Raw genomic sequence first — 15,843 nt, forward strand, 5'->3', positions numbered from 1 at the left:
ATAATTCTTTAAACCAATACTGTAAAATGTTTAAGTAAACAATTTTTTTAAACAATAACAAGTCACAAATAGATAAAAATCTTATTTTCATTATTCATAAAAAAAGTCAAGAAATATTTAAAGAATAATTTTGACATTTAGAAGAAGCTAAGCTTTATTGAAAACACCTTAATGTTATAATAATCCTTATACTAAAGTAACAGGATGTTTGTCTGTGTGTCTGTACCAAAGAATCTTGCTAACCGTTGAACCGATCGTGTTCTCCTTAACAGGGTAGATTCTCATGGGTTCTGGGAAAGTTTATAACTATTTTGGAGGAGGGTAAACCACCCTCCAAAGAGAATTACAAAAAAATCGAAAATTTTTAAAATATATGGGAGACTTCAGCATAACATAAAGAAGTAACGTAGAGACTTTAACAAACAAAAACATCTAAAGTGCCACTAGATGCCTCTAGGGGCGTAGCCGCTAGTAATAGTAAAAGTAATTAATTAAATGTACTATTGCTTAATTTAATGACTTATTAAATTGTTTAATTGGATTTGTAATGAACACTACACTACATACATTTTTTTATGAATATAATTTTAATAGGCCCAAGAAATAAAATAATGTAACAAATAATTTTAAATAAAAAAGATATGAAATAATAAGCACACTAAATATCATGAAGATTTAAATTTTTGTCGCTTGTTAGAATTAATTAATTTCATTTTGATTAATAATGCATACTCAACAAATGCTAATCTACAATTGGAATATTTAAAAATCTTTAAAAAAAACACTAATTGTTTTTTAGTAATGCTAAAAAAGTTTCTCTTTAAATATAAGGTATTTCAATCATTATCTTTCCTTGTTATTTGAAAATCATTTCTCAATTATGTTAGCTACATTATACAGACAAACAAAGTAATCTTTAAACAAGTAATCAATTGCATAAAAAAAGGAAGTGTCAAGTAATCCACAGATACCTGGATATTGAAAGATTATCAATAACTTTTAAAATAACTAAAGTTGGAAAAATCTCTTAATTTTCAAGTAAAGCACATTAAATCCCCAAACCTTACTAAATGATATAAATGGCCATTAGATGTCAAATAAAATCTAATGCCATTCAGGGAAAGTATGGACTTGAAAAAGGGCTTTAGTGCTTTAGCTGGGGATTAAGGTTGCTTCACTGGAAATGTGTGAGATATTACATAGACCAGCAGTAATCTGTTATTCATTCAGTAACAAATAAATAGATAAAGTCGGACATAATATTGTCATGAGGTAACAGAAAAATCATATAATTTTGACTTTGATTGAACTCTAAATGCTGAAATACCCATCCAACTTCCAAAAACAATCAAATAGCTGAAAGTAAAACTTTGATAAGTAATTGGTCTGACCAAGCAAGAATTATTAGATAGATAAAGTAGAACATTTTTAGACTTTTCAGTTGTATAGAATAGATATCAGAGGTTGAAGACAATCGATGAATATTATTCTAAGAAATAATGCTAATTATCTTTGTTCCTAGTCATGGTTGAAGGGGAACACCAAAAGGTATTAAATAAAAACATATCAAACCAGCAAATTCTGAGCTAATTTTGTTCTGACAAAAATACTTTTTTTACACCTAATTATAGATCTTTCTACTAAAATTCAGAACATTTTTAAGTTCATTTGTTATAACAATATGTATGACATGAGGCAGCTGAGAAAAATACTTTAAATGAAGTATTTCTCTTCCATTTTTTAACTAACACTGCTCTCCTGAGTTGGTTCAACAACAGCCTAAACAAAACAACATTCCTAAAAATCTTATTTAACATTTTAAACTTTAAATATTTGTGCTTTCATAAACAAATATGTTTATTTTATTTAGAACTAGCGGCTACGCCCCTAGAGGCCTCTAGGGACACTTGAGGAGGGGAGAGTCGAATTTGATAACCCAATTGCCCCCCCCCCCTTATTTTTATTTTTAGTTAAAATAATAAAAATGGGGGGGGTAATTTTTTTTAGGGGCGATTTCTCTTGGGAGGGTGGTGGCACCCTCCCCCAAAAAAGTTATAAACCTTCCCAGGACCTATTAGAAGCTACCCTGTAAAGAAAAATTATATTGGTTTATTGGTTAGTGAGATCTTTTGCTACAGACATAAAAATCTTACTACTTTATATAATAGGATTTGTGTAGGTAATCTGTACATGAATTTAATTCAATCTCAAGAATCAGAATTGCAAAATCAAGCTGGCAAGTATATTTCAAGAGACATTATCCAGAAATTAAATTTTGTTTATTTGCAGGAGAAGAAGCTTTAATATTCTTGAGAATTATGAATAAAGCATTTTAAACTGATTAAGTTTTGTTGGGGAATTAATTATTCAACAAAAAAAATTATTTTAAATTTCATTACCTCAGTGTTGATAATTTGCATTGGGATTCCGTCCAAAACATACTTCATGTCTTCTTCCTAAATACAAATTTACTATTATTTTTTCTTATTATAAACAGTTTTTCCTTATATTTTTTTATTGACCTAATTGAGCAATTTTCAACATTTGTTACAAAGTAATTAAAGTATAAAGCATCAGTAGTGTTTCGGTTAATTTATGGTACAATGACATTTATTTTAGGAATTTTTCTCTCTCTTTGATACATGGATAATAATATATCAATCAAAAGCTAACAACAGAAAAATAAATCTAACCTGTGTATCACCATTCAAAAGAGGAATATATTCTTCTTTTTCATTGTCAAGATCAACAGAGATCATCATACCTCTGACATTTGGAAGTCTCTCATAATTTTCACTCTAAATAAGACACTTATTAAAACTTCGTTAATGAATGTACAATTCATAAAACATTTATAATAAGTTAAAATTATTTGTCTGAGTAATTAAGATGAATAAGAGCCTCATTCTCTTAATTGTTGAATTACAGTGTCATCCTATCTTCATATTAATTTTTTTTGTAATTTGAAAAACTGCATTTGCTTCATTTAAAAGTTTTTTTTTGAAAAGTGTAAATATTTATTTACTTGATGAGAAAATACTTCATTCTCATCTTTGTTTCCATTCTGCTCTATAGATGAGGTTAATCCATCCATAATTTCAGTTTCCTCACTGTTAGAATGTGCAAACTTTAAGTTGTCAAATGCCTTCTCAATTTCATCAATTGCTCTGCCAGAATCCTCCAGAGTTACTCCTGTTTAAAAAATTAGCCAGTAATTGGAAGCAATTAAAAAAACTTAAATATTATTGGATTTGGCAAAAGTATTATTTATTTATAATACAAAGTAGCTTGATGTCCGTCTGTCCGTTTGTCCCTCAAAATCTTGGTAACCACTGACCCAATCGAATTCTACTCTTCAGGGATTTACCTACTGGTCGTGTGGTAGTTTTAGGCTATTTTTTTGGGGGGGGGGGGAGGGGGATGGGATGAGACCCCCCTAAAAATAAAAAATCTCACCCCAATTTTTTTTTACAAATTTTGCGAATTCACTATTTATTCACGAAAAATTTGCCCCAGTAGATAAATTAGAGTGTATATAGTTTTGTTAGGTTGAATAGACCAAAACCCTTGTAAGGGGCATGACCAGCAGGATATTCTCTGCAAGGCCCTAAACCTGATGGGCTAGCCTGTTGATTCATCTCATCCTAGCCAAGTCCAAAATGCTCATATTCTTTGCCTCCCCTTCCCAAATCTCAGTATTTTCTCATATCTTTTTTAATGTTTTCATTGAAGTATGTTGTAACAAATTACAGATTTTAGTAATATCACCTGTATAATCTTCAAATTTTATTGTGATCTTTTGCATCTTAGTGCAGCAGCATAGTCTTGTAAAAACTGAGTACTCATGTTTGTCTTTAGCTTTTTGGATTCCATTTATCTGACTCCAGACATGCATTTTTTTATAGTAGATAACCTAAACAATTTTAAATACTTAAATCTATAATTTAAATTAACAATTGATAATTAATTTTTAAAATGTGATATTATCAAGGAAGATTCTTATTATCACTGTATTGGAGTATTTTTAAAGGGAGTGTAAATGTAAAAAGTTCTCATCTGATTATCAAATATTAACATTTTCTAAGCACATTTCACTACACTGATCAACCAAAAAAGGCCTATTAACAAAAATATCCAGGAATAATGCCTTGATTTTATGGTATTTTGGTAGGGAAAAAACAATAAACAGGGAAAATCTGAACGTTTTTGTTTCTTATAAAGTTTGTAGGGATATTTAACTTGTCATATATAGTTGAAATGATTTACTTACTGTTAAGGATTTATTTTATGATATAAAATTGCCAATTAGTTTTATAACGTAGTAATTGAGTAATAAAGCTCTATTTTAAATTCGTATTATTGACAAAAAAATAACTCACTGTCTACAAAGGGTTGAATCTCAGAAGTTATTTAAGATAATAATATCCTTTTTTTATTGTGTTGGACAATAAATAGCCCACTTTAGAATTTAGAAGAATTAGTTTACACTTTTATCAGACTGTTTATAAAGAAATATTGCACCTTTTATTATTTGACGGAAAAAGCCGTTTTTAAAGGAAACGAGAGACAGTTTTGCCCTATCTTTGAGATTATATGAATGAGATGATGTTAAGGTTTGATAATTTGATGAGAAATTTTCTCGTTTACAGTCCCTTTAAACCTATACATATATTTGTCATATCTTTCTTCAGATATTTGATTTCAGGGAAGATTTTAAATATTATAAAAAAAAATTTATATTTAATCAATGAGAGAAAATACTTATATACATATATTACCTCAATTATAACAACAAAAATCCAGGACAGGTTAATAAAGATGGCTATTGCGACAAAGGAGCTATAGTTGAATTCATCTTGGGGAGGAAACAAGGTTGGAGCAAATGTGGTGAAAGGTAAAAGTGTCATCACAATGTTTTCTATAAATATCAACATGTAGAAGAGGGATGCTGATAAACATGTATGTTTTGGTTGATGTATTGTAGATGAAGCATGATGAATGTTCACTTGAAGGAAACTTGAACACAAACAGCTGATTATTACCTTAAATACTCTTCTCTTTGAATATACTTTTTGCGGTAACCATTCAAAAATTCCAATTTTCTCTTCTGAAGATGTTGCCTGAGTCATCTTTGTTTCAAACATAAATTTCACTCCCAGTAATCCAAGGAAGTGAAATAATAGGAAACATGTGTATTTGGACCAGCCAGGAACAGTCATAAGCATCAAATTTGTAATGACCAATATTCTGGCAACAACCTGCAGAATAACACTAGGGAATAGTAGGAGAACAAGTAGCTTAATTTTTTCCAAAAATCCAAGTCCTGGCTTTTCAAGTTTCTTCATGGCATGGGTAAAACTTAGCATTATCACAGTGAATAATATCTTTCCAAGGGAGTTGTCAACATCTGATTCTGATTTATATCTTCCAAAACTAATAATATTCAAAACCCCATTACGGCCAGCAAATAATAGATCTGGCCAAGATTTCTGAGAAATGCAACCATATATTGGAATAAGAACCCAAAGTTGGATGGCCAATTGTAAAATGTTCTCAAATGAAGTCTCCAATACTTTCACCATATTCCATAAGTTTTCTGTCTTGAACTTGTCCTGGATTGACCGAGTTGGGGTTGGTGTAACTTGGTTTTTAATTTGATAGTTCATCAGTAGTATAATAGGCCATAACAATTTTGCTAGAATTTTTAGCATGTACAGAATAGCTAAAACTAACAATATTATTATTACTTCACAATAACTTGTATCATATCTCACTTTCACCCTAATTATGATGTTGTCAAGATGAGTTGTTGGAACTAAATACACTCCTATAGCATACATTATTCCATTAAGAACCAAAATGGAGAAAGTCAACCAAGAGGCAAGATCATATTCCTTTGTTAAATCCATGGAACTATCAGAGGTATTACATCCAAATTTCATCAAATTTTCCTTTGAGTTTAAAGCATTATAGTCTTTGTAGTCTATACCTAACTGAATATCTGAGCTCAAATCCCAGGCAACAGGCAAGATTGAGACAAGCAGTGTATGAAAGAGAACTGAAATTACAATCTTCATGATCTCAAAACAACTTTTCTTATAAGTGTCATGAAGTTCATTATTTTTCCTATGACAAGACAGGTAGGATTTGACTGCTTCAACTGTATTATTGTCTTTACAACAAAACAACTTTGATTTCACTTTTTCTACTATGTTTCCCAGACATTTACTTGAAGATTCTGCTCTTATTTTGGCAACAAGTTGTAGCTTTAGTGGTTCATCTTTACAATTTTCCCTGATACAGCTAAGCACAGATTCAGTATTGTTGTCGTGGAATATTTTTTCATATTCTAGTACATTTTCTGCCAGCCTCTTATTTTTATTTAAAATGGCAAGATTCATGCAGGAAATTCTCACTACACCAACTTCTTTTTTGTTATGAAGTATCTCAAAAACCTCCCTAATTGAGAGACCAATATCATGTCTTTTCTGTTGAAGTTTCTGAATTAGAAACTCTAATACTTGTTGATCTAAATGAGGAAACAGAGAAATGTGGGAATTATAATAGGACCTCAATCTTTCATTATGAGGTGGAGTTATTTCAAAAATGCTTCTCACTTCTTCTTTCTTCAGGCGCTTTGTATAATTCTCTAAAGAAAAATACATATTTTTTTGGGTTGGTAAAACAGTTTAGATTTTGTAAATACTGTAGAATTCTTAAAAAACTCCAATATAGTGTAAAAATGTTCATACCTTCATCAATATCACTTAATTCTAACCCATAGTACAGCATCAAGGTTATGATATCTGTTCTTTTCTTATTAACATATTGTACTGCTGTCATTCCTAAAAATATAAAACATAAGACCTGCATCCGTGTGCTACAATTATATCTTTCACCACATTTGTTTTGTTATCCTTATAATAAAATAACCGAATGTCTGTGTGTCTTTTTTGTGTTTTAAAAAAGTTTAATTTCAGCAATTTGTAGTTTTTTTAATGTGATTTTATAAGTTTAAGAGTTGATTTTATAAGGATATCTGGTCTGTGTCGTTTGTGGTGTCCGGTCAAAGTCGGTTGGTTGGCACCAAAATTTTTCTAAAATCCAAATAAATCTTAATTTCTACATTATGACTTTTGTGTATAAGCTAGGTAGAGATATAACTTGAAAAAAATGTGGGCCAACTTCAAGGGAAGGTATATAAATGTCTTAGGGGTGGTTTAGGCTTTGTTCCTGACCTCCATCAGACTTAGAGGATAAGGATCAAACAACTAGTATTCTAATATTTAGCATCTAAATGGCAATTAAAATCCTTATTTGTATTTAAAAGGTAATTCCTGTACTATCATTCCAAATGTTTTATTGATTTTAGAGAATATTGACTTCACTTAGCCTATAATGATCATAAAAATTAGCATGTGACATATGCCTGACTTATTATGAAAGCATTGTACCATGCATACCATGTGCCTAGTGCAACTTAAAATGATGTGTATAAAAAGTATCTAAAACTACCCACTCTTTCTTAAGCCACAGCCTTGGAAAGAGTTCAAGCCACACTTGTGGACAGCCAGCAAACTCCAGATTTCACTTTAAATGGAGTGTGAATGTAAAACATTCTCATCTAATTATCAAATCTTAACATTTTCCAGGCACCTTTCTATATACTGGTCAAAAAAACGTTCTATTAACAAAAATATCAAGGATTTATGCCTTGATTTGAGGCATTTTGGGATGGAAAAATGTAAAAACAAGGAAAATCTGAAGGTTTTTGTTTATTATAGTATTTCTAGGGATATTTAACTAGTCATATATAGTTGACACAATTTACTAACTGTAATGATTCATTTTATGACATAAAATTGCCAATTTATGTTTTAATAACATGATAATTAGTAAATAATTTTTGAATTCATGTTATTGACAAAAAAGCACCTCACTGTCTACAAAGGGTTGAATCTCAGAGGTTACTTTAAATGATAATATCATTTTATATTGTGTTGAACAATAAATAACCCACTTAGGATATTTAGATTACACTTTTATAAGACTGTTTATAGAGAAATATTACAAATTTATTATTTTAAAATTTGTAATCAAAAGTGGGCAAGAGATGGCTTAACTGAAGTTATTTGGTTACTACACAGTTAAAAATAATTATTTCATTTAGTATCAATTGATACGCTGGGGGAGTATTGGACCCGTAAGTATGCTGTAATTACATAATTAATATATAACACAATAATTATTACTATACAGAATAAGTACATTTTTTAGTATCGATTCATACCTTCTAGCATATTGATCAATACTATACAGTTTAGTTTATTAATATAGTAATATTTCATACCCTCTAGAGTAAGAATCAATACTATACAGTTTAGTTTATTAATATAGTAACAATTCATACCTTCTAGAGTAAGAATCTATACTGTATGGATTAATTAAAACAGACACCAGGCGTGCACACCTCTCATGGAAGTGTTATAAGCAATGGCTTGGTTGTTTTAGACAAAGATAAAAAGTTACCTTTTATGGTTAAATTTATAGTTTTGATTTTTATAAATATAGTTGACCATAGTTTTTATTTTTAAGGATCTGTGTTAAGCCCTAAACATTTTTAAAGTAATTTTTCACTAAATTTACATTCCATTGCAAAAAACGCGTTATTTGGTCTAACTAAATATTATTTTATTTTGCCTTTTTTAAACATTGTGATTTAAATGATAACGTGGGAAAATTTTTTGATCGTGAGAACCAATTATTTTGGTTTAAATGACACATCTATTTTTCATTTAATTTCATATTTTGGACTCGTGGGAAAATTTTTTAACTATGAGAACCATTTCATTTTTATTGAATTTCATTTTTTAGTTTAAAGAAATGTTCTATCAGTTTCAAAACCTTTTTCATTAGATAGATCATACCGACTTTGGAAAAACTGTCAGACCTATTTTTGAAATTCAATCTGTGAAAAAAAATATTCAAGTTTTAAGTTTTTGTTTTGAAAATATTATTTTACATGTATTGATGCCATCTTGGATTATGATAATTTTTTTTTGTTAGAAGATTTTTTTTCTAAAATATTTTTAAAAGATTAACTTTTTACAATAAAAAAATCTTTGAACTTAAATTGACCAATAATTCAAAGATTATTTCTTTTATCTATCTATGTACCTCCTGAATATAATTATATTATCATTTGTGTTTCAATATTGATTAGCCTAACTTTTCATTTATGTTTTATCAGTAACTAATAAATAACTAAAATAAATCAATAAATGATATTACTAAATAATAAAACTTACCTTTATTATCTTTTTCTTTAATATCGACACCTTTCTCCTCCAACAAGTATTTTACCACAGAAAGTTGTCCTCCATATGAGGCATGTAACAATGCTGTACTACCTGAATATAATTTTAATCATTATCATTATTTTTTTAACATTTATCTTTTCATATATATTCTATCTATCTATATATCTATCTATCTATCTGTCTGTCTGTCTAAATGCTAAATAATAAAACTTACCAACCTTATTTTTTTTTCTAAAATATTTTTAAAAGATTAACTTTTTACAATAAAAAAATCTTTGAACTTAAATTGACCAATAATTCAAAGATTTTTTCTCTTTGATTTGGAAGATTTTTTATGATTTTTAATTTTAATGTCAAATAAAAACACAACAGTGAAAAAATTAAAATTAGATGAAAAAATGTTTTATGATTTTATTCAAGAAATTATTTGCTAACATCACCTTTTTGTTGCAATAGAATGTTATTTAAGCAAACAAAATTTAGCATAAATGGATATTTAAATCCCAAGGTATTAAATGATTGAGTGATAGCTCATCATTTAATTACTCTTGGGATGCAATTTTTAATATGATTTATTATGTTTATTCAATAATTAAATGTATTGCATTAGTTCTTAAATTCTGTTCTATATATACAGAGTGATTCAAAATAAACTGAGTTTTCCAAACTTCAGAAGCAACCAGAAGGAATACAGAAAAAAATATAGTTACTTGATCTTGTAAAAAAGCACATTAAATTTGCAAAAGTTTTTTTCAATATTATTTTAGAAAAAGGTCTAAGAAATGCACGTTAATGGGTATTAAAGGTGAAATGCTTATTAGCTCAATACAAAAATATTTTTAAGAAACTGCAATTTGTCATTTTTCACATTTCTTGATTGTGATGCATTTAATTAATGTTTAATTTAAAGTTTAATTTCAAATTATAGAGAAATTATGAGTTTATATCTTAATCTGGCAATCAAATTAGATGATTATAGAATTTAAATAGGGTGGGGGGTAACCATCAGCAATTTTTAAGGTTATTTTTATTAAGTATACAAAAGAAAAATTGAATATTTGTTTTCAATGTAGGAATTTCAAATAAAATTTTTAGTGCAATTTGTAGATTTATTCCCTGTGTCAAGATGTTGTTTTCAAGTAAATAAATATTTTTAAAAAAACCTAATACACAAAATTCTACCAGAATAAAGCATCATACGCACCTTTTAAAATATCTATGGTCTAAAATGCACCATTTTTCTAGAGAAACTAAAAACACCTTTTATAAGTTTAATTTATTTTTTTACAAAGAACAAGGATGTATAATTATTTTTTCTGTTGTCCTTTTGGTTGTATCAGAAAATTGGAAAACGCAGTTTATTCTGAATCACCCTGTGTAATCTGTAAATATACATTATGATACAAATAAATGATAAGAATTACCATCATTATTTTTTTCTTTAATATCAGCACTTTTCTCCTCCAGTAAATATTTTACCACAGAGGGATGTCCTCTATATGAGGCAAGTATCAATGCTGTATCACCTGAATATAATTATAATCATTATTATTTATGTTTTAATATTGATTAGCCTTTCTTTTCATATACATCCTTCTTTTTATCATAATTAATCTATCTATTTCATTTATCTATATACATATTGCATATACATATAGATATTTATATGTTTTATCAGTAACTAAATATATAAGAAAATGATAAATAATAAAACTAACCAACATTATTTTTTTCTTTAATATCAACACTTTTCTCCACTAGTAAATATTTTACCACAGAAAGATGTCCTCCTTGAGAGGCAACTAACAACGCTGTACCTCCTGAATATAATTATATTATCATTTGTGTTTCAATATTGATTAGCCTAACTTTTCATTTATGTTTTATCAGTAACTAATAAATAACTAAAATAAATCAATAAATGATATTACTAAATAATAAAACTTACCTTTATTATCTTTTTCTTTAATATCAACACCTTTCTCCTCCAACAAGTATTTTACCACAGAAAGTTGTCCTCCATATGAGGCATGTAACAATGCTGTAGTACCTGAATATAATTTTAATCATTATCATTCTTTTTTCAACATTTATCTTTTCATATATATTCTATCTATCTATATATCTATCCATCTATCTGTCTGTCGAAATGATAAATAATAAAACTTACCAACATTATTTTTTTCTCTAATATAAACACTTTTCTCCTCCAGAAGATATTTTACCACAGGGAGATGTCCTCCTTGTGAAGCACATAACAATGCTGTAGCACCTGAATATAATTTTAATCATTATCATTCTTTTTTTAACATTTATCTTTTAATACAGTATGACCCTCGAAAAAGTATTTTTTAGCATCTGCAGCCCTTATTTCTCAATGAATTATAAAAAAATGTTATCTTGTTCTTGTTCAATATAGATTTCCACATAAGTAGATATACAAATTTTAATTTTACCACCATTAACACCAGAGATTTTAAGAGCTAAAGTTTTGAAAAAGTGACTGAGAAAATACTTTTTTTGTTTCTCATAATTATTGGAAGGTTATATTATGTTTTTCTGGCAACTGAATACAAAAAAAAAACAAGTTAACTAATTATTTCTTTTTTATTACACCAAAAAATATCAATTTTTAATGGCAAAAAATACTACTAAATGAATTGATTATTTGCAAATTTTAGGTTATTTATTTACCCTTATTAATGAAAAGGATTAATTATGACAGTTGCTCCGCCCCCTTTTCTGACATCTCAATCATTTAATAAGCTATTTATACAAAAAAATCATTATGTTGAAATTTTATTTTCTTTATAACCTTTTTGTTATTAAAGTTAGGATTATTAAACATAAACAATTTTCCTGCTATATTCATAAAGATTTATTTGGTTTTTTAATCTAAAACAATTTTGCCTAATAAGTAAGTTTTTCAAAATATCATTAAACTAAAAAGACTCAAAAAATATGTGTAAAAAAATGCTTTTTTCTCAAAACCTAAATTTGTTATTTCATTTTTGTATAAAGTTTCCACTAGTAACAAAAATAAAAGGATTTCTACCTTAATTTTGCTAAAAAAGTTGTTTCATGTTAAAAGTTACTTTTTCCTCAGTCACTTTTTCAAAACTTTAGCTCTAAAAAACTCCGGTGTTAATTGAGGTAAAAAAATATTTTTATATCTACTTATGTGGAAATCTATAGAGAACAAGGAAATATACATTTTTTGGTGATTCAATGAGAAATATAGGCTGCAGATGCAAAAAAATACTTTTTCAAGGGTCATACTGTATATATTCTATCTATTTATATATCTATCTATCTATCTGTCTGTCTGTCTAAATGCTAAATAATAAAACTTACCAACATTAGTTTTTTCTTTAATATCAACACTTTTCTCCTCCAGAAGATATTTTACCACAGAGAGGTGTCCACCTTGTGAAGCACGTAACAATGCTGTAGTACCTGAATATAATTTTAATCATCATTCTTTTTTTAACATTTATCTTTTCATATATATTCTATCTATCTATCTGTCTGTCTGTCTAAATGCTAAATAATAAAGCTTACCATAATCATCTCTTTCTTTAATATCAACACCTTTCTCCTCCAATAAGTATTCTACCACAGAAAGATGTCCACCTTGTGAAGCACGTAAAAATGCTGTAGTACCTGAATATGATTATAATTATTATCATTCTTTTTTCAACATTTATCTTTTCATATATATTCTATCTATCTATATATCTATCTATCTATCTGTCTGTCTGTCTAAATGCTAAATAATAAAACTTACCAACATTATTTTTTTCTTTGATATCAACACTTTTCTCCTTCAGAAGATCTATCTATCTATCTATCTATCTATCTATCTATCTATCTATCTATATATCTATCTATCTATCTATCTATATATCTATCTATATATCTATCTATCAATCTATCTATCTATCTATCTATCTATCTATCTATCTATCTATCTATCTGTCTATCTATCTATCTATCTATCTATCTATCTATCTATCTATCTATCTATCTATCTATCTATCTATCTATCTATCTATCTATCTATCTATCTATCTATCTATCTATCTATCTATCTATCTATCTATCTATCTATCTATCTATCTATCTATCTATCTATCTATCTATCTATCTATCTATCTATCTATCTATCTATCTATCTATCTATCTATCTATCTATCTATCTATCTATCTATCTATCTATCTATCTATCTATCTATCTATCTATCTATCTATCTATCTATCTATCTATCTATCTATCTATCTATCTATCTATCTATCTATCTATCTATCTATCTATCTATCTATCTATCTATCTATCTATCTATCTATCTATCTATCTATCTATCTATCTATCTATCTATCTATCTATCTATCTATCTATCTATCTATCTATTATTATAGGTATATTTATTATTAGGTAGGTACTTTTTTGCATTATCAAATTAACCCCCAAAAAAATGTTATCCAAGTGTAAAATTTTTTAGGGGGCTAATTGCCACCCCCCCCCCCCCCCCAAACAGATTCCAAACAGGGGGCGGGGAGATATTTAACCCCCCCCCCTCTAGAAAATTTAGGGGGGGGGGGTAAAAAAATTTGGCGTAATTTTACCCCTCCCCAAACACTAAATCCCTCCCCTACTGATAAAAAGCTTGGACTGTTAAGGTGAAATCACTTTCCCTTTGATAAAATCTTTTTATTTGTTTTTAGATCAGATCAAAATCTTTTTTTGAGTGGCGTCAAGAGATGGATATTATATTTTCTTTATTTAGATGTTAATAGCGGAGAGATAGACGAGTAGCAAAATTGGTTCAGTGGTTATACTCAAAAAAAATTAACCTTAAATCTTATCTCTTGTGTTTTCAGGATAATCAAAGAAGTAATGCTTCTGATACTATATCTCTTTCTTTTCAGTAGAATACAGTGGGCAAGCACGAGTTCGGTCCTTAAAAACAAAAGGGATGCACTACTGCCACTAATGCGATTATTGGGTTAATTATATCTGATGTTATTTTTTTGTTTAGGTACAAGAGCACGGGGACGAGTACCGGGTTTGAGTCGAGTCCTTAAATGCGAAGTGCGAGAATCAACAAACAACCTTTTCTTATTCTGAATGGCAATGGTAGGATGGATCGAATGAAAAACAATTATTTTTCCTGAAGAGAGAGGTTTTCTTTTATATATCGGATGTAATAAAAAAGGCAAGTTATTCAAAATTGTTTTCTTTTGATTTATTTTTACTTATCAGTTATGCAAGTGAAAATGCTGATATGAAAAATAAAATCGACACTTAATATTACAAGACAATAATATTTTTTTTTCTTTAAATACAGAATTTAAAAATAATTATAAATGCAATCAAAATAGATATTACAATAGGAAGACAATATAACATGTATTGTAATGTTACCTTATAACTAAAGTTTGATCCTTAAAAACTAAACTAAATATCGACTATGTTTTTATACTTCCTCAAGAAAAAAAAGACAGAAGTATTTCTAATCTTTCTACTACTAGAACTAAGATGTTTTTGAATATATAAAACTATGTGAAATACTTAGGCTAATTTTTAACAAGTTCTTTTATTTTTTTAGGCTAAGAAAAATATTGCTGTTAAAGTGAAAAAGAAAAGAAGTGGAGAAAAAGATGGATAAAAAAAACTGTAAAGTTAAAATAAATGTTTCTCAAACTATCAAAAGTTAAAGTCCAAAATAACAACAAGAGAATAAGGGAAAATCAAAGTTAAAGAAAACGCCAGCACAGAAATAGAAAAGCACCTTTTATCTACCAAAGAAAAACTTTTACCGAACCTAAAAATTTCTAACCTGTGAAGATTTGTTGACCAAGGGACCAAGCTGGAATGACTGGTATCATATCTAGTTGGTTTTCCCTTTTTATACCTGTAGAGATGCATAATCGTTTTCTGTGCTTTTGTATAAAGGGTTGTTTTTCCATAAGGGGTTGAAACGTTTGTATACCTATATATATATATATATATATATGCATAGCGATGACTCATCCAAAAATACGTATATCCTATTTTGCATTCTTCTTATGGAGTTATTTTAGACTCACTAACATTATAAAAATAAAAATAACTATCAATGTAATACTTAAACATGTTTCTTAAAATTATAATATTTTTCTTTTTCTGTGATATCTTTCTTGTTTTATCCTTCTTATTTCTTCTATTGTGTGTATATATCCAATTGTTCATTATGTAGCTGTTTTCTACCTGAAAAATTTGTTCTGTTATGTATTTTTTAAAGCACTCCATTGTTACTCTAGTATTCGCCTTTTTTCCTTACTATCATAAATATAGTCTGTAACTATATAGGCTGGTTCTCCCCTTTTTATTTTATGCATGGTTACTCTACAATTCTGTTCTGTCAGTTCGACTATTTATGCCTTATGAAATCGGCATAACACGTCCCTATTTTTCCCAAAAAAAAAGAACAAAATAAAAGCTCTAATTTCTTACCTCTATTTTTTTTATTTGAGACTATCA

At 28.1% G+C, this 15,843-nt stretch overlaps 1 protein-coding gene across 1 annotated transcript; it reads right to left on the reverse strand.

Annotated features, from left to right (window-relative positions):
- Positions 1-1,740: 1,740 nt before the first annotated feature.
- Positions 1,741-15,209, reverse strand: LOC145307586 (uncharacterized). The gene is made up of 14 exons (XM_080150040.1): positions 15,161-15,209; positions 12,882-12,983; positions 11,491-11,592; positions 11,299-11,370; positions 11,138-11,140; positions 10,745-10,846; positions 9,309-9,410; positions 6,753-6,845; positions 4,779-6,649; positions 3,769-3,913; positions 3,026-3,192; positions 2,694-2,798; positions 2,400-2,456; positions 1,741-1,779 (listed from the first exon to the last, which is right to left on the reverse strand). Exons 1-14 carry the CDS (start codon positions 15,207-15,209, stop codon positions 1,741-1,743), a joined length of 3,009 nt encoding a protein of 1,002 aa, XP_080006166.1.
- Between the last annotated feature and the right edge of the window lie 634 nt (positions 15,210-15,843).

The sequence above is a fragment of the Acartia tonsa genome, chromosome 15 (genome assembly GCF_053477335.1).
Source record: "Acartia tonsa isolate MP-2025a chromosome 15, ASM5347733v1, whole genome shotgun sequence".
Lineage (NCBI taxonomy): Eukaryota > Metazoa > Arthropoda > Copepoda > Calanoida > Acartiidae > Acartia > Acartia tonsa.